This window comes from Corvus kubaryi, unplaced genomic scaffold (genome assembly GCF_017639235.1).
Source record: "Corvus kubaryi isolate FWS band 111438036 unplaced genomic scaffold, C.kubaryi_AGA036_p1.0 37308, whole genome shotgun sequence".
In the NCBI taxonomy this organism is placed as follows: domain Eukaryota; kingdom Metazoa; phylum Chordata; class Aves; order Passeriformes; family Corvidae; genus Corvus; species Corvus kubaryi.
Genome location: NW_024581096.1, coordinates 11,413,247 through 11,432,864, shown reverse-complemented (window position 1 = coordinate 11,432,864; position 19,618 = coordinate 11,413,247). Strand labels below are relative to the sequence as shown.

Here is a 19,618-nt window from a genome sequence, read left to right as displayed (position 1 = left end):
AACCAGCATTTACATAGTTACCATGCACTAAATACGCACCAAAAAAACCCAATTCTTTCTATACCAATCACTACGAACACATTTCCTAACTCAACAGTATAGATAATATATCAGACATACTGAATAGTCTTCATAAACCACACTTTGATATACCTACCTTTATTTGGCCATTGCTGCTTCCGTTTTTCACACTCTTCCTTAGCTGAAAAACAGAGCTCTCTTGACCAGCTTTTCCTTTTTCTTCTTGAGTGGGCACTTGTGTTTTTGGAGAAGCATTGCTTACAGCAGTGTGTGCAGGCTGGCTCCCTGCCAGATGAACTGATTGATGCTGTGGTAACATTTGCTGCACATTTGGCACATTGGTAAAGGATGACTGCACTATTTGCATTAAACTCATGAAGTTGATCTGCTGTAGCTAAATATACACATGCACAAAGTTAACAATGCCAACAACTTCAACAGAGATCTTAGCAAAAATATCCAGGCTATGTTACAGCTGTTTGCTATCAGGTGACAAAACAAAAAACATCCCAATAATAGGATGATTCAATAATGATTCATTTGTATAATTGTATATGTGTACTGGAGTTTTTTATAAGCTACAACAAATACCTGCCACAGACAGGTTATGCTGAAGCAAGATTAATGTCTTCACTTCTTCTGTGAAGTTTCAATAAATGTAAGGTCACTTGAAATTGGCTCAATGTACTACCACAACATAAATCCTAGTACAGTTGAAAAGTTATCACAGCATCAGAATTTTTCCAAATGTAAACTATTAAAGCACATTGACTTATATAGCTAAAACACACTCAAACTTCTATTATTATATCACTAATTTTCTTGAATCAGAAGCAAGAGTTAAGTCTAAAATAAGTTTTCACAGTGATTAAGATGGGACTGGAAATCTCTTTCAAGAACAACCACATGCAGAATGCCTTTAACACAGTAATTATTTACATTTTTTTAAACAACACAGTTTGTACCATGAAAACTACTTTAAAAAATCAGATGCTCTCACCTGAACTAATTTAAACATTTCATCTTGCAGCATCTGCCTAACAGTTTCTGATGCATTTGGTTTCTCTTCTCTAGAGGATTTTTCCTTGACTTCTTGCTTCTTTGCACAAACAGAAGTATGGGAGGCAAGACTTGATATAGTTGAAACAACAGTTTGAGAAGGCTGAGAATCACTTACAGAAATGTCCGCACTACTTAAGAAAGAAAAGGACAAAACTATGAAAAACATTCAGAATTCAAAACACCTATCTAAGTTTGTCTTAAATCAGTCCATAAAAATTTTAAAGATAGCTGTGTTTTATAAAAACTTAATTAATTTGTAGGAACAACTTAATAATTAACAGTGTACAATCTTGACCAGAGAGCACGTATGACATATTTCCAAACACTCCTTAAAATATTGAAAAACAGCAGTAAAGATGTAAGTTCTATCTGATTTTGTAGCCACAAGTGTATCTAAAATATTGTTTTCACTAGAGATACAGGCAGAAAACAATGACTTGACAGAAAGAAAAAAGGCCTGGTTAGTCATAAAGTCAAACAGCTGACAGAAAATGAAGAAGGACATTTTTAGTTGAAATACGGCAGAAGACAGATTCACTTTGACTTAAAGTAATGTTCCTTCAGATATTTGGGATTAAAAAGCAACAAGATTTCAGATTAAAGAAAATAATTTAAAATTTGAGTAACATGTACAATACATTATATTTTCCCACAGTGATAACAAGATCTTTTAGTAGGTAAAGAATATCAAGTACATTAATTCCCTACATGAGGAAGAGAGGGTTAGGATTTACATTAAGCTATAAAGAAACTGAAGGACTTCACTTACACCTACAGAAATTGCCCCAAGAGACATTTCTCTGTTTAAGAAAAATGCTGACATTGCTATGGATACAGGCAACCCTTGGAGCTGCCTGTACAGACTTTTTACAATTGTACAGGATGGCCTCCAAGCATGTGAACAAACAGAAGCATAAAGCAATGGCTAATGGGTAATAATCTTAGATATCTAAGAGCTGTGAAGGGGCATATGAAATCTTTTGGAAGGCAATTAGAATGTGCAAGCATGGACTGAGATGCCAAAAGTTTGAATAAATTTTCTTTGAAAATAGTTGGCATGAAAAGCTCATGAAGGAAAAGAGATTAGTGACACATGAAAATGGAACCCAAAAGTATGCGTAGTTCATATCTTCCTCTAAAATGAAAAAAGCTTCATAGAGGACTGTTCTAGAACTGAAAGCCTGAGACTGACTCCTGACTCCTTTTCCCAATTCCAACATTCTCTCTATTTTGTATATATTTATGTAAATATATCAGTTGCCATAGGATATATGCATTATAATAATTTTAATTAAAATGTATTTACAAGTCTAAAATATCATCGTTCAGGTGTTCTATATGTTCTCCTCTAGTAATATTATATAATGAATTCTATCCAGAAAGAGAAAACAAAACTGTCATGTCTCTTGAAATCTGATAGCTCTGAATTAACAGGTTTGATTCATGGGATATTCCAGACAACACACGAGTATGTATGATCCACAAGGATTATAGTACAAAGAAGTTTCAGGAAAAGCTACTTAGTTTGCAGGTTCAATATACTATACCTGCAAATATTTTGCAGTCAAATTTACATATCACATTACTTCAAACCAACAGTTTTATTTTATTACATAAAACAGTATAGGTTTATCTTACCTAGGAACTTCCGGATCTTGTTTTGAGGAGAATGAGTGAGAAATGGTACTAGTAACAACCTCAGTCATACTATAAAGAGAGAAAAAAATAGTATTGCAAATTCTACAATAATTTGTTATGCTGTTTTCATTTTATATACATGTATGTGTATAAATATACACATAAACTCCTGAAGAAGTATTTTAATTAGAATGAGATGAAATACTTGAAAGCCACCTGATCAAAGCTGTACTGATCTGCATTACTTCAATTACTGCATTACACTGCAATTTGAGCTGGCAAATACTGACATTCATGTTTTGTTTCCCCTAGCAATCAGAAACTGACTCAAACAAAAGCACTGGAAAAGTTCTGGCTATTCAAACAGCACGCAAAAAAGAGGTTGATTCCAGTAGACAAAGGAAGAGAAAACCCAATTTAACTAATACTGTTAATATCACTATAATCTGCATCTCTAGAAGAGAAAAAACAATGCCATAATAAATTCTTGAGGGGCATCTTACATTCAGTTAAAACAAAACCATGTAATTTTAAAATAATAAGCGATTTCAAGTGTCTCAAAAAGTCAGCCGTTTAAGTTTTTCACAAACTTTATGTATACATAAGGACATTTATTTGTATGTCATCATAAGATTTTCCATTTTTCCAGTTATTGTCTATCTTTCTCCTAGACATAAAATACACCTTCCCACAAACCATGCTTATTTTATTAGATCATTACTAAAATAATGACTCATCAACCCTGCACTTCGTATATGTGAAATACCTGTACATGAAACAGGAGATGACTGAAACTGTTTGAAACTGTGATTTTGTTGCTATAAACAACAGCAGCAACCCCTGAGACTTCACTGGATACCATCATTAACACAACCACTACTGTTTTTAAGCAAAGTTAAAAGAGGAATTAAAAAAACCCAACAAGTCCCTTACATATTCTGTTTAGCCTTTTTTTCCTTTGTTTCTTCCATGTTTTGATCTTCAGGACCATCTACAGCTGAAATGGTGTCCTGCTGAATACAAAAAGATGTATCTTAACTTGCAAATTTTTTCTATCCCTCCTGCTTCAATAAAGTACAGGTTTTTTGGCCTATGTATTTTTGATTAATCATCCAATTAAAAAAATATAACTAAAAAATAATCAAAATTACATACTTATCAAAAGACAGTTACAGATCAGCAACAAAGAGATATAACAATTCACCTGAGCATCTTTCTTTTTCTTAAACTCATTATTATGAGATTTTAGTTTCAAATTCATATTCATGTAGTATCCTGGATATATATTCTGCTAATCTCACACTCCCTAGGTGAAGAAGAAAATGTGGGAACAACACTATTATACACAAACTACCTACAAACTAAGAAAATGAAACAAATGTAGGATTTTACACATGCCATAGATTCACTGAAGTAAAATGTATTGCAAAATTGAAGACCACAATACATAGCATAATAGCCCTTAGCAACTTTTAAAGAAAAGATACCTATGACCAAAAATGATGCATTGAAAAAGAAGGCCCATTTATAAATCCAGAGTGAGTTTTCAGACAGAAGCAAAATAAAATTCTTGATATATTTAGTTTTTTAAAAATTAATGTAATTTTATGTATATATAATTATATCTAACATATATATACATATATAAAAGCATATGTATATTTTCAAAAGTGATCAGAGCACACATCATTTTATTACCTTCTAATCATTACTTTTATTAAGCAAGGAAGAAGATTCACCAATCCTAAACACTTTAAGCCCTCAACTTCACAAATATATTGATGAAGTCAGGATACTTTGAAAACGGTATTCATAACAATTCGATGCTTCCATGTAAGATCCTGTGACACCAGGAGAAATGCTGGAGCTGAGTAAGGCAGCCCAACCTGCTCCCTTTGTAACAACCAGCACAACTAAGGACAGCTGATGGGTGGTAGGAAGCAACTCTCTTCCGAGAGGTAGAAAAGCACCCATTTGATGACCTGACACACTCTCTACAGAGGTGCTGCTTCCCTGGGGCTCCAAGAGACAACTAAGCCCTGCACAGCCCACTATTATCCGCCACTGTTGTTTCACACTGGTGCCAGTGACACATCCAGGAGCAGACTGAGAAGGGAGGGGCAATGAGGGCTCTGGAGTGCTGTTAATCCTCCCAGTCAAAGGGAAAGGGTCTGAAAGGGTTTGAATCTGCTCAATCAACAAATGGTTACAGGACTGGTGCCACGGCCAGGGGTATGGCTTCTTCAGCCATAGAACTTGCTTTGAGAAACCTGGTCTGCTGAGGGCTGATGGGGTTCATCCATCAGAGCAGGGGAAGAGCATCTCCAGTCATAGTCTTGGCAAGTGGGGAGGAGGGCATTAAACTAAAGCTGCCAGGAGAGGGGCAATTTTATGCCAGAGACAGAAAGAGATGCCTGGAGAGGGACTGCATGTCAACAGAGCACCTGAAGAGCTGCACAAAGGAATTACAGCTACTCCTGCCAGTAACTGAGCTTCACTGGAGGCCTCCATGCAAACACATATAGCATGGGGAATAAACAAGAGTTGGAGATGTGTACATCTGCCAGGTATGATTTTACTGGCATTGCAGACATGTGGTGTGATGACTCTGATGACTGGAGTGTTGGAATGGATGGATGCAGCCTCTTTAGGAAGCACAGACAGGGGAGACAAGGAGTGGGTGTCACCCTCTACGTCAATGACTAGCTGGAGTGCATGGAGATCTGCCCGGGGATGGATGAGTTGACCAAGAGTTTATGGCTCAGGTTTACCAGGAGGGCAGGGACAGGTGACATTAGAGTGGGGGTCTGATAAAAGGCTGCCAACTAGGAAGATGAAGCAGATGAGGTCCTCTATATGCAGATAGGAATATGCAGATAGCCTCATGTACACAAACCCTGGTTCTCACAGGGAACTCCAATCATCCCAGTATCTGCTGGAGGGGCAACACAGCAGGGCACAGGAAATACGGAAGGTTCTGTAAGGCATTGATGATAGCTTCCTTCTACATGTGACAGAACAGCCAGTGAGGAGAGGTGCTATGGTGGACCTCAATCTGACCAACAAGGAGGAGGTGCTGGGGAATGTGAAGCTCAAGGGCAGCCTTAGCCGCAGCAACCATGAAATGGTGGAATTTGAGTTCCTCAGGGCAGTGAGGAGGGCACACAGAAAGCTCACTGACCTTCACTTCAGGAGAGCAGAGTCTGGCCTCTTCAGGGATCTGCTCGGTAGAGTCCCATGGGATAGTGCCCTGAAGGGAAGAGAGGCACAAAAAAGCTGGTTAATATTCAAGAATCATCTCCTCCAGCCTCAGGAGTGATGCATCCCAACAAAGAGGAAGGTAGGGAAAAACGCCAGGAGGCTTGCATAGATGAACAAGGAGTTCCCAGACAAAGTCAAACACAAAAATGAAGCTTACAGAGGGTGGAAACAAGGACAGGGTGAGGAATACTGAGAGATTGTCCAAGCCAAACATTTCCTGGGCTGCACCCAAAGCAATGTGGCCAGCAGATTGAGGGAGGCAATTCTCCCCTCTATTCTGTCCTCAGAAGACTCACTGGAGTACTGTGTTCAGCTCTGTGCCCACCAATACAAGAAGGACATGGACCTACTAAAGCAAGCCCAGGACAAAGGGTGTTCAGGGGCCTGGAGCACCTATGAGGAAAGGCTGACAGAGTTGGGGTTGTTCAGCATAATGAACAGAAAGCTCTAGGGAGACCTTAGAGCAGTCTTTCAGTAGCTCAAGGAGCCTACAGGAAAGCTGGAGATGAACCTCTTACAAAGAGCACATAGTAATAGGAGAGGGGGAATTACTTCAAACTGAAAAAGGGTGGGTTTAGATTAGATTAGAGGAAGAAATTCTTTCCTGTGAGGAGGTGAGGAACTGGAATAGGTCGCCCAGAGAAGTTGTGGATGTTCCATCCATGAATGTGTTCAAGACCAGGTTGGATGGGGCCCTGGATAATCTATCTGGTGTAGTAGAAGGTGTCCCTGCCCATGGCAGGGGGTTTGGAATGAGATGATCTTTCAGGTCCCTTCCAAATCCAAATGTTTCTATTATCCCTGACGATTCTGTGGTAACTTGCCTGTTCTCTTTGATGTTCTACAGGTTTGATCTTGACAGAGCTATTGGAGCTCTTCGGAGTTTCATATGGTTCCTCAAAGAACTCTACAAAATAAACACAATTACTCTAAATTAGAAAACTACATGGATTATAGTACTTTTATGCAATTTCTGACAGCAGGTCACATTAATTCACTCTTTTACTAGTGTGGAGTAAAGTGTTCAAAGTTGCTTCAGCAAATTCAAAATTGCGTTCTTAGTAGCGTTGATACATGCTCCCGAAGAGAGAGGTAAAAAAAAAGCAGCTTATATAAAGGGTACAAATACGATAACTTATGCATACTCAGCTGTTAAAATTTGCAAATTGTTTTACACACTTGCATGAATATTTCTGGAATGAACGTATATGAGAGAACAGAACATGTTCTCTCATATATATCATACATTGTTCTATCTCTATAGCAAAAAATTAACATAAGTGAAATAGTAATTGGAAAGTCTTGATAAAGCAATTTTACATAATTTAGTTATAATACAAACTGGATAAAATAATTCCAATACAACAATGAAAACACTCACATTTTTTGATTAAATAAACAGAGGGACATAAAATCATACTCATGCAAAACTACTGCTTTATATGTCAGACCATAGTAAAAGGATATACCATTAAAACAAACCTTGTTCTGGTGTTACACTCAACTCCTGCTGAACAAATGGTCCCACTTCATTCAGATCTTCAGTCATTAGAGGGACAGAATTATTTCCATGATTAATTTCCTTCTTATCAAAATATTTTGACTTTGTAGACATTCTGGTAATTGGGATTACAAAAGGTAATTAACAACATAAGTATCTGGCTCACTTCGAGTATGCTGCTCCTTTCAGATTGCAGGTTAGTGCCTAACTGTAAAATAAACACTGTTGTGATATAATCAATATTCATTTAAGTTTTCTCTCTGACTATGACTTCAACCAAGCTTAATTTTTTTTTGTGGATAGCTGTGATATTTTAGTGTCATTAATGGTACACTCTTTCAGATGAGCTGTTTCCAGAAAAATGTAACCAACACACACGATCTACCAAAAATGGAAGCAAACCTGTGCTATGTCTTCAAAATCATCTGGTTAAGGCTACACTTATCTCCCTCACAGAAACTTCCTTCATTAAAAAAAAATAGCAAATTGTCAGACAAGACATACAACAATGTCTCAAAATACTAGAGATTATTTTCAGAGTACTAGAGATCTATCTAACTCTCTCTCTATACATGTATCTTCTAATACTAGAGATCTATTTTTTTCTTTATTGCAACAGAAGATGAAATGCCACAGAGGAGTTCAGGTTAAGGATTCTTCATCTTCAGGACAGTGCAAGATATTAACAAATATTACTGCTTTTTCCATCTATTTTTCTGACAAGCACACATATGAACACAGCTAGATTACAAATCCAGGGGAAAATAAACGAACATTGTGAACTCAAATCATAAATCATCTCAAATCATAAAAAATTACAGTGAAGAGAGGGGAAGTTATCTGAATTCTTTGAGAAAACCATGATACCCATGATACTGGAAATCTAGATTCTATTTCCACATCACTAAGTTTATAAACAACCATGTACAATTCACTTAATATGCAACAGCTACATTATTCTCTACCTAATGTACCTGTGCTGATGGAGAATATTTAATCTGCTTCATGCAGCTGTAACCAATATGCACAACTTTGACTTTTCACTCAAAACGAAACACATATATAACACATAATAACAGTGGATCTTTTCATGGTGCTCAACAGAAGAATTATGATCAACTAGAGCTCTTAGGTTAAAAAAAAAAATTACCCCAAATCACTTTCACAAAGATCATCATAGGCTTGTACATTCTGGACACCAGGAGGAGAATTGGCCACTATGGAAGAGCCTTCATCCATACTACTTTCTTTGTCTGTTCTAGACTGGGCCTCTGATAGAGATGCAATTTCTTTCAGATACTGATTATCTGGATGCTATTAATAAAAATAATGATAAACAAAATTCACTACTTTAAAAAAACCCAAAAAACCAGACACTTTTAAAAAACCACAATGCTTTCATATAGAATGATTATGCTTAATTCGTATCCTTTTCTTTATCATAGAGCCAAGAAATCCTGGATTTACAGTTGCCTGTGAAACGCTGAGTTTCTGCCCTTTTTGCATTAAGTGAAGCAATGGTCCTCTGAATTATCCAAATGAAATCTAAGAAAGATTTGTCAGTGTCAACTGAGTGTTAATTGTCAAAGACACTATATGACAATATAATTGAGACAAATATATACAGTAAGATTTGGCCTTAATCAGGTGTAATATGGAACTCTCAAATTACCACTGAAAACAGTATGAAAGGCAAAGACATACATAATCTTGTGGTTAGGTGCATGCAGAAAATTTGTAAGCTGTAAATAAAATACTTGTCCAAAAAACCAGAAAATACAAGCAAAAAGTATGAAAAAAAAAATCTCTTTTGAAATGGGAGAAAAGCCTTCTCAAAAAAAGTCCCACAACCCTCTCCCCTCAAAGCCTTTAATGTATTCTCTGATTCTAGGTACTGTTAATTAAAGGAGCTAAGTGATCCAGTTGTCCTGAAAGTATAAACTAAAGCAATACCTACCAGGTTCTCCTGGCAAATCTCTTCTTTCATATACACACATATACTCCAAATCTCTGTAACAGTGCTAGTCATTTTTCACCAGTCTTTAACCAGTCTAAATACTCCAGTCAGACTGTATCTGCACTGTCCTCAAAGACAAATGAACTTAAGCTCTTCCAAGAGAAACTGCTTCTTTATTCTTTGCCTTGCTTTGCCATATTCTATCTCCAGTAGTAGGTTTCCTCAAAGATGATGTCTAAGACTAGACACAGTGGCCAAACTTACAGGAATTTGTGCAAAAAATGTGGTATCTGGATAAATGAGCTATATTTTGAACTTGCAGAGAACTTTCATCTCCAACTCAAGTATTTTTACAGAGAGAATTTCAGTATTTCTGGAATTTTTCTCTTTTCTTAGCAACTCTTAAAAGAAAGGCTGTTACTCAATACTCCAGGTTTTACTGAGAACAGAACTATGAGGTAAAACATGTATGTGACTTTCTTTACTGGCATAACTCACTCACACATTTCATTGACACTTGTCCCATCCTTTTTCTTACCTTACATCTAAAGCTGTTTGTTAGAGATCTGTCTCCATATAGCTGTTCTAACAACCAAAAAGATGAAAGGACAGCTGCCGATGATGTTTTCACATGTATCATTGGGAGAGGCTCCTCTAAAGAATCTTGTTTATTGGAACCACAGAGCAGTCTTTTATCAGACCATCTGATCATCCACTCCAGCAATTTTGCAATATTGCTCAACTTGCCTGTCAATTCTATAGGCAGTTCTTCTGCTGGCAGAATACCGACTACATCAAGAGTTTTGTAAATGTATTTAGAAGTTGCCTGAGTTTGCAGGGTAGAGGAAGTATGCTTAGGAAAGGTCTGGCTTGCTAGTGCAACAGTGACTTCTTGATTGTCAGTCTGAGCTCTGTAAATTGACTTGTATTTTAAACCAAATAATCCTTCTTGATGTCCTTTCATTAGGTTATGCACAGAAGGTTCTGTGGTCTGTACAATGGACTGTACAATTGTTGGTTTTTCCAAAATATTTTTGCTTTCACTACAGGCAGGCACTTTTTCAGGATCACAAGATGCCAGGGTGACAGTATAGCAAGACCCTGCGCTAAACACACTTTGACTTCTAGTTTTGTTTTGTCGACGTTTTAGTGTTGTGTGAACATCAAAAAAGAGAGAGTTCAATTCATGCTCTCGAAGCAGCCCAGAAAAGCTAGTGAGAAATGGAATTCCAAGCTCACCATACTTTATCAGGTCTCTCTCAAGAACATAACTCAAAAAGAGTTCTAAAAATCTAACATACTCATCATCATCACGTTCAAATTCCCATGCACCAACTACAGGCAAATTACATGGATTAAGCATGTCTCTTTGACATACTTTATGTTTTGTTTTACAATTAGGAGCTTTTATCTTGTGTGTGGTATTTTTGCTGCCTATTTCCCTTTGTCGTTGGAGTTCGTTATCCCTGTAAGACAATAAATGTAAGAACCATTAATACCCAAATCCATTTTAAGAATTACATGCAACATTAGCTCCTTTTCTTCCATTGGTGTTAAAAAAGGCAAATGAACAAACCCAAATTTACATTAGTACAATGCTGAAGTGGTAGATTAATCAAATCCAAAATCCATAGACAGAAACTAGGCAGTAACATGTGGACATAGCTGATAATAATTTACACTTCAATAACATATTAGTCACATACTAACTGATATAACATCCTAAGATGTTCTAAGATTTGGTAAATTTGTAATTCTTCACTTGATAAATCACCCAAAGTGACAATCACCCTGTTTGGTGAAGAGATTACTTGATCAGCAGGACACAACTCTTTTTTCTTTCGTTTTCCCCTTTATTTAAATCAAAAGCTTTCTGCTGCAATTTTTTCATACCTTGGGAATGACGGTGTTTGAGCTCTTGTTTCCTCAGTAAACAAAGCATTGGAAAGTGTGTCTGCTGTGTCTGTATCACTATATATCTGAGGATTCCCAAGATCAGTAAGTGTGCTCGTGCTAAGACTAGTGCCTAGTGAGAATCTGTCATAACAGTGTTCCTCATCATTTGATGCTCCCTCTTCTACTGGCTCCCAAATGTTGATTTCTATAGGGCCTATGTTCTTTACTACACGTCTCAAGGCCTTCTTCCTCACTTCTTCAGCAGCCTGTATAACAACAGACATCATTTCTTCATTTTCAGGGCCTACTAAAAGAAAGAAAATCAAGTTTTCAATCTTAATCTTCAGTTTTGAGTTAGTGTCTCAAATTTAGACATGAATTAGATTTCAACTAAAATCATAAATTAGAGTAATTTATAAATTTAACAAGAAACTGTGATAAAGTGAAGAACCACCAACATTTTGAAAGCCATGATACTCTGTGTTTGGTATACACATACCAGACAGAAAATACAGAAATTGTCACAAAACTCAGCTGTCTAACTGAAAACTACAATAATTGTTTTGCATGGAGTATGAAAGAAAGTATTCTCACAAATTAGAAAGTAGGATAAAAAATAAAATTTGTTTAAAATTTCCTGAAGAGGGATGAACATTACCTTTAACAATACTGTGACTTAGTCGCTCTTGAAGTCCATGATATTTATCTCTTAGTGAAACTCTTATATCTTCAGGATTAGGAAATGCTTTTACAAAAATCTCTGCCACCTACACAAAAAAAAAGAGCATCTTTTCCAGTAGCTAACATACAAGTAAGGTGTCTTTTCACACAGAACTTATACCACTAGAAAATCTAACTAGTAGCTCTTCCAAGGAGGAGAAATATTTGTGATAATCTCTATTGCTTTTATTCTAGTTTTAAGGTCTTTCACCTTTTTTATTGGTGGCAATTCTCCAAGCAGACTCAAAATTACATCTTGAACTAATTCTTCAACATTCATGAACCTGCAGAAAGGAAGCATTCGACAAGCCCACTCCACTGCATTCAGACAATGCTCAACTGTGGAGACATCATATCCATTCTTATTCAGATCCTAAAAAAATCACCAGAAACATTAATTGGTATGAACAATATATTTCAGCAAAATTATTCATACATTACAAATAGTAATGCTTCTTTCCTAGAAAATAAAAATCTCTAACTTATCTGCCAAACAGTAGTGCGTGAGGGCAGGAGACAGATCAAGGTTGTAACAGATCACAATGTACATTAAAAAAAAAAAAGGAGAAAAAAAGAAGAGCTTTTTTAAACCAGCTTAGGAAATAATTCCATTAACACTCTGCTGAAGAGTCTGTTTGCAGTCAGGGTAAAACTTGAGGATTTGCCTAAACTGTGAAGTAAATAATCCTACTTCTGACTTCAGGTGATCATAAATTCTTTCTCGTGAGCAAGATAATTAAGCCTTGCAAGAGGCTTTTAAGATGGATCAGTTTATTTTGAACAGTATTTTCTATCTCATTTGCCACTGTCACACAAAGTACAGAAAAATCAGAATATTCTACCATTTGAAACAGAGCCATCCTGTTTATCTGAAACTTGGTTTTTCTGGTGAAGAAAAATTTTGGACTTTTTACAGAATACATGACAAATATGCTAGTAGTTTCTTTCTTTTTCTTCCTGAACCTCTGACATCAATTGATGAGGGTATAAGTAAAGAAAAGGTGATGAAGTTTTTATTTTTTTCATTATTCTTTCTGAAAACCCTGTATATTTAGTACACCATAAACCCCATTTTGTGTGTATTAAATATACACTATTCAGGAAATACCCAAAATATCTTGACCTAATGGGGAAAAAAACCCCCACCCAGACAGTAAATTCTTAGGTCAACGAATGTAGAAGCTATTGCTCTCCTGGCAGCTATTGCTCTTCTGAGTTAAATACCAAGCAAAAGCCTAACAGAAATACTGTCAGGAAGATGGAGTTCACATGCACAGCACTGCTCCGTAGCATCAAACACATGATTCACATTGGAAGCACTGCGCTCATTTTATTTTATTACGCAAATAAAAGTTCTCACAGAAATATACAACAGACCTTTAGAATTCTTCTCATAGCTTCACACAATTAAAATGTATCTCTACTATATTACTAGTATAATTACCTTGATATTGTTAATATTTTCCCTTGCAGTTTGGTACCGCCTACAGTTGTCAGATAATTTTTCACGAACATGAAACATCCAGCATAACGCACAGAACTCCCTGAACCAACCTACAAATACAAACATGCAATATGGTGAGATTCTATTTTAATAAATTAAATAGAACAGCTTGATATTTTTCAGTATTGCTCTGGAGCTACAGCTCCTTAGTCCCACTTAGTGTTCATGTTCTTTCACATCTGTCAGGTCTGTAGCATGACCCCCTGCCCTGAATCTAGAACTGCACATTTTAGAATAAGAGTTTTGATAACTAACATAAAACCTGGAAATGAAATGTGTTCCTGACACATTGCAATATACTATTTCAAGCTAATAAGAGTTTATTTGCCACATGTGGATTTTCTCTAAATTATTTTATGTTATTGCATACAGACCTAAAATTTTACAGGTCATGTCATCAAACTGATGGCGTCCAGAAGATGTAGATCCACAGAGAACAGTGCGGAAACTGCAGTAACGAAGCAAAGTCTCTGGGAATGGACTCAGCGAAGGAAGAGAACCTTTCATTCGAATCTATAAAAATAAGTAAATAAACAATCAAAATGGAAATGAAAATCAGTTAACATTTTACATGCATCACTACAGAATGCACAGCCTCTCGGATATTAGCAGAATACTGCCAAGATGAGTAAAACTCCCTTAAGCTGGCTTTCCATTTTCTTCAACTCACTACTCCAAAAATTCATTTAAGGGAATATGTTTAATATGAGCTATGGCACAAAAAATGCTTTTGTTTGAATGGTACTCATGATTACTGTGAAATACAAGAGTAACAAAGTATAAGAAGAACTAAGATCACAACCAAGAAACCAGATTAATTCAACACAGTCCAGGTTGCTGTCACCAAGGCTAATCAGCTTTGCCTCCAGTTTCAGTTGGTACGTCTGACCAGCTCCCCATGCCAACATTAAGCATGTGACCATGCAAACAGAAGTAAATACTTGTTAGTCAGATCAGTTTGTGATCTCAGTCACTGCATTAATGCTGCTGCAAGGGCATTGCAGGAAGAGAGACAGCCACTGTATTAACTCAATCTTCCTTAAGTAGCTGTGTTACAATGACCTAAGGAAAGGCTGATTTTACACAAAAACTTTCAATCTATTTATTCTGAACTTGCTTCTGTGCAAACAAATTGCACAAAAGTAAAATGAAATCTTACAAGTTCTATGCATGGAGATGACCCTTTACCTGAAGTGAGCATTATCTTCTCTGTTCCATATCCAACCCTAAGTGATTTGGAGCATGTTTCCACCTAACAGCTATAACTCCCAATTAAAGTCTGCTTTTTTCTTTCAAATGGACAATAAATGAATTTGTATGTTACCAAGCAGGTATAGAAAGACACCCAAAAGGAAACACTTTATGAATTAGACACCCTAAATCTTTAAGTTCCGGTTTCCTAAAAAAAATGAACATGAGTGTAAAACTAGAAGATGACACGTACAAAACATGACATCAAAGCCCAGGTGAGACTGAATGCTCCTGCAGCTGCAAATTTGTCAGTAATCTTTACAACTGATAATCAAGTTAAAAATATAAAGTTAAATGTTTACTTTCTGCATAACTTTTCTTGCCCACTTCAGTTGCCTAATATACCACTGTGCTGCGGAGCAAGAACAACGAGCAGCCCGCAAGAGCAAGATAATTCGCTGAAGAACTCCTGACACTTTCTGACGGACTTCTTTCTCCATTTTTAGAAGAATGCCATCGCTGTCTTCCTGAAAATGCAAAGACAAACAAACCCCAAAATTAGAAAGGACATATAATTAAATGTTGTTTCTGGTCCTAATCCCTTCTTCTTTACAGCATGCACACGTACTTTCTTATCATCGTTGTGCTACTTAAGTAAACAAGCAGATATGAAAGAAAACAGAAAAATGAGCTGAAAGGAACCAGAACAAAGCTCATGAAGGTTCATAAATACATCTAAACAAACACACAAGAAACATACTTACTTCACTGAGGGAAGCTGGCTGAGGACAGTACAATGGTGGTGCTGGAAGATAAAGCCCAACTGGAACCAAACCGTAAAACTTTCTGCAAAGATCCTTGGCAGAATCCATCAAAAGCTGAAATGTCTCTGAGAGAATATCAACATCTGCCATAACAGCTGCTTTTAGTAGTTCCTGTATTTTATTGTAAAGAACATCTGCATCTTCCTCTTCAATGGGATCTATGACATATTAAGCCCAGAAGCTGATAAATTAATTGTATCAATACATGGATCTTCATTCTGACATCATGAGATTATGTTATCTGAATTTGCATTCATATATTACAATGACAGACTTCATCTACTTGCTTTAAGATAAGATCTCATACATTTAAAAATAGTATTCAATTATTAATTTTAAATTTTGCTCCATTACTGTGGAGGCTATTGCTTTTCTAGGCAGAGAATTGAACTTTTTAGCCAGGCATTTGCTTGGCATAACATTCTGGCAGATGATTCTTAACAAGAAGGCATAAACTAGGTACACTATTAATAAGGACTGAAGCAACTCTTTTATCAGTAAGTACATCCACCTGTTGATAAGAACTTGAAATGTTTTCAAAGAGACAAAAACAGAGTAAAAAATACAGATTGTGCCAGTAAACTTCCTGTAAAATGTAAATGAAGGCAGATTGATCTAGCTAATGGTGTGCATTTCAGGAGTAAAGTATTTAGTAAGGACCTCGCAGGACCTGCAGGTACCAGTGAAGATCTGGCCAACAGCCAGTGTTGGGGTTCCTCCCCCGTGGCGTGGGGTCCAGGGGGAGGGGCACCCTGGGGTGGAGGCCCTGGGGTTTCCCTGCTCCCTGGTCAACCTCGTTCCCCCCTTGGTTGTTTTGTGTTCCCCTGCCCAGGAAGGACCCTGGTTGTCCCCTGATTGCTACAGCTCCTTGGCAGTCCCCGGCCATGCGGCTGGAAAATAAACACCTCTCTGAAACATCTATCAGGAATCGGTCCTTATATTTCTTTTCCACAGGCCTCGTTGTCTATACAAGTTGCAGTAATTCCCTGCTGCAACAAGCCAGAGAGACAACTGAGAGACCTGCTTGTGTGTCTTCCTGTCTCTAAGGGCAAGACAAGAGGAGAACCAGGGAGTCATGACCACACGCCAGAAATACAGTGTGTACCTAGGTATGTGTGTGTCAGGCATCTGGACAGGCTGTATACTCAAGGCCAGATACTGCAGCGGTGCATGGACAGTGTGTGTGGGGGGGAAGAGGGTGTTTGTGAGTGGGTCTGTACTGGGAAACAGAGAGGGGCTGGGGCTTTGGGGGCTCATATACACAGACATGAGCAACCTGTGACACTCAGCTACTGGTCTTGCTACTGGCCCAGCTACTGGAAGAATGTACAAACAGGTATCTATATGCAGACCTTCACCCTGACGAAGAGGAGAGGGAAATGTGTTAGGATTGTTGGTGCTGCCCGTGTTAGCAGTGAGCAGGTCTGTAGGAGTTCATGTGTGGCCAGTTGTATGTAAGTGCTGTGTATGTGTGCTTGTGTATGTGCCTACTGGGAACACAGCCTTGCTAGCTGCTGGACCTGGAGACCCACTTCAAGAGAAAGGAAAACCCAAAACGAAACACCTTCTTGTAGCTAATTTCAAGTGTGATGATACTTTCCATACTGTTAATACATTAAATTTTTGTTTAACGAAGCTTTAGTTTTCTTCCAAACAAGTTAATATCAAATATAGTCAAATAAGAGTTTGGACAATACAAATACAGAAGACAAGATTGATAATACACTCCATTTCTGGAATGATCAAAGCCAAAACACACACCCTCACGAAGTTAAAGTGCTTGAATACATTACAACAGTAATACACAGACTGGAGAAGAGAAAGCAATTGTTTCTTTCTCAGAGTATAATACATACTGAGTATGTAGTCAAATAACATGAAAAATAACCACAATTATTTTTCATTTCAAGTACCTGTGAACTTCTTGTATTTAGTATGTCCTGAAGTTACTGGCTGTCCTAATAGAGACTGTAACTTTTCCTGAAAAGTCTGCATTGGTAATAAGCTTAATGGCAGGTGACACTCTGCTTTTTTCAGTCTGAAAGTATAATAAGAAACTTCTCATGAATAACAAAGTAATATCCATACATAATCCACTGAAGATCTGTTAAATGAATACCTATGTTAAAATAATTAATCATAACACCTTAAGTCCTATACCTACCAGGAGCCTGGGAACATAAATTTCTAAGGCAATATATATGGCTTGTCACAATAAACTTCATGCAAATAACTATATAACAAAATATAGTATACTAATTCCAAGTGTAAATTTACCTTGAGAGCTCATCAGAGTTCTGACAATACAGCTTGTAGGCCAGACCAATTGAAACAGAGAGCTTCCAGTCCCCAAGCGTGTGTGCTAACCACACAGCCTCTGGAATGAGTCCACCAATAAAGAACAAATCAAGAGCATATTCAGGTGTCCATACAGATGAAAGGTTCTGGTCCCCCACAGCTCTGGTAACCAAACAGTATTGCAGTGGAATGACACGAGGAGGTAAGTCTGTGACATGAAAAACACATTTTAAAGTTTACATAAACCCGCATGCTATCAGATGAATAATCTAGAATTCATTAGTTCACATCGCTTGGGGATTCGTTTCAGTGTACTACTGCTTTTATTACTAATCTACTTTTATTAGAGGCACACTATGGAAGTTTATCTGCAGCAGGCACAGGGAGCTCATGCAATGGTATAATAGTGTGCTCAGAATAGGCTATTTTTCTGCTTAATAATGTGGGATATGCAAGCAAGTGCAAAACTGGTGGGTTTTTTTACTTTAAAGACTCAATCACACTGATGGATCATTTGCAAATATTCCTGATATCTGTAGGATATGCCAGAGGGTACACCTGAGATAAATGGAAATTCCTAGAGTTTTCCTAGTGTACCCACATTGTTTGTACTCATTTTGCTACTTACTGCGTAAGACAGAATGTTAAAATGCATTTTTGAAAAAGAACAGTACATAATATTCTGTGATTCTGTGATTTTAGGAGAATGTATAGAGACAAACTTCAGACAAATTTAATATCTCCTTCTTTGTTTAGATTTAGATTTTTTTTTCAAGGTTTTGCTTCCTGGTTCTCCTGGAGAGGTGCTGACCAACATGAATTCTAAGCAGTTATTTGCATCTCTCACAGTTTCTGTTTTGCTCAGACAATTGCATTACTTAGGAGATATTCAGACTAATCCAGCTTGTGCAACTAATTTTACCACGATTTTCTCACCACATACATCAATCTTTGCCTAATCAATATTAAAATCAAGGTTTTATTTTGTAGGTTTTATTTGAAAGCTGTCTAAATAAAGCGTCCAAAAGACCATGAAGAAAGAAGTAGATACCAGTGCATGCTGTAGTACAGAAACATTAAAAATACTCAATGTATTCAAATACACTACAGAAAACATAATCAATCAAAGTAAGTCAACACTGTAGAAAAATATATGGGATTATAATATTAACTTAGTGGTAGAGTACTTAAAATACTTTCAAACAAATCTTTATTCCCACAAACATTTGAAAACATAACTCTGAAAATAAAAATTTCCTAACAAAGGAAATCTTTAAATGGAATATTGCTGAAATCACTCACTGTGATAAACAGTAATTCTCAGAAAAAGCTGAGAAGCAGGACTTAAACTAACAAATACTACTTGGGTTCAACACCAAAGCAACTTGACTTTCTCACTTGCTTTGACAATATGGTATCTGAAGCATTTTGGCTTCCAAGAGCTTGACTTTTAGATAAGCAAAAAATGCTTTCCTCTGGCTTTTCAGTTGGGGTCACACTGGATCACAGATCCAATTCAACTACTTCTTAAGCACTGCTGTTATCTCACTTCTGGGAGGATCAAAGTCAGTCAGAGCCAGATCTTCAGTCAAAATTGTGACAAAAGTTGATAAAAAGGCTGAGGTACTTAATGCCTTCCCTGCCACAGTCTTTAGTAATAAGACCAGTTTTCTGATTAATAAAGCCCCTGAGCTGGAAGACAGGGATGGCAAACAGAATGAAGACCCCAATCCAAGGGAAAGTGG

General features: G+C 37.0%; 1 protein-coding gene across 3 annotated transcripts in view; it reads right to left on the bottom strand.

Moving 5' to 3' along the window:
• Positions 1-19,618, bottom strand: part of CPLANE1 (ciliogenesis and planar polarity effector 1) — a 60,255-nt gene that overhangs the window by 19,664 nt on the left and 20,973 nt on the right. For 2 of the 3 annotated variants that reach the window (XM_042028475.1, XM_042028474.1), the window contains exons 17-34: positions 17,853-18,081; positions 17,489-17,613; positions 15,516-15,733; positions 15,114-15,278; positions 13,935-14,073; positions 13,501-13,610; positions 12,268-12,429; positions 11,995-12,103; positions 11,334-11,643; positions 9,979-10,906; positions 8,634-8,797; positions 7,465-7,598; positions 6,807-6,889; positions 5,903-5,971; positions 3,655-3,734; positions 2,722-2,790; positions 1,022-1,214; positions 158-415 (exon numbers count right to left, since the gene is read on the bottom strand). In XM_042028475.1, the coding sequence (XP_041884409.1) occupies positions 158-415; positions 1,022-1,214; positions 2,722-2,790; positions 3,655-3,734; positions 5,903-5,971; positions 6,807-6,889; positions 7,465-7,598; positions 8,634-8,797; positions 9,979-10,906; positions 11,334-11,643; positions 11,995-12,103; positions 12,268-12,429; positions 13,501-13,610; positions 13,935-14,073; positions 15,114-15,278; positions 15,516-15,733; positions 17,489-17,613; positions 17,853-18,081 (3,545 nt within the window). The remainder of the gene's footprint in view (positions 1-157; positions 416-1,021; positions 1,215-2,721; positions 2,791-3,654; positions 3,735-5,902; positions 5,972-6,806; positions 6,890-7,464; positions 7,599-8,633; positions 8,798-9,978; positions 10,907-11,333; positions 11,644-11,994; positions 12,104-12,267; positions 12,430-13,500; positions 13,611-13,934; positions 14,074-15,113; positions 15,279-15,515; positions 15,734-17,488; positions 17,614-17,852; positions 18,082-19,618) is intronic. The other variant, XM_042028473.1, reaches the window with a different exon arrangement.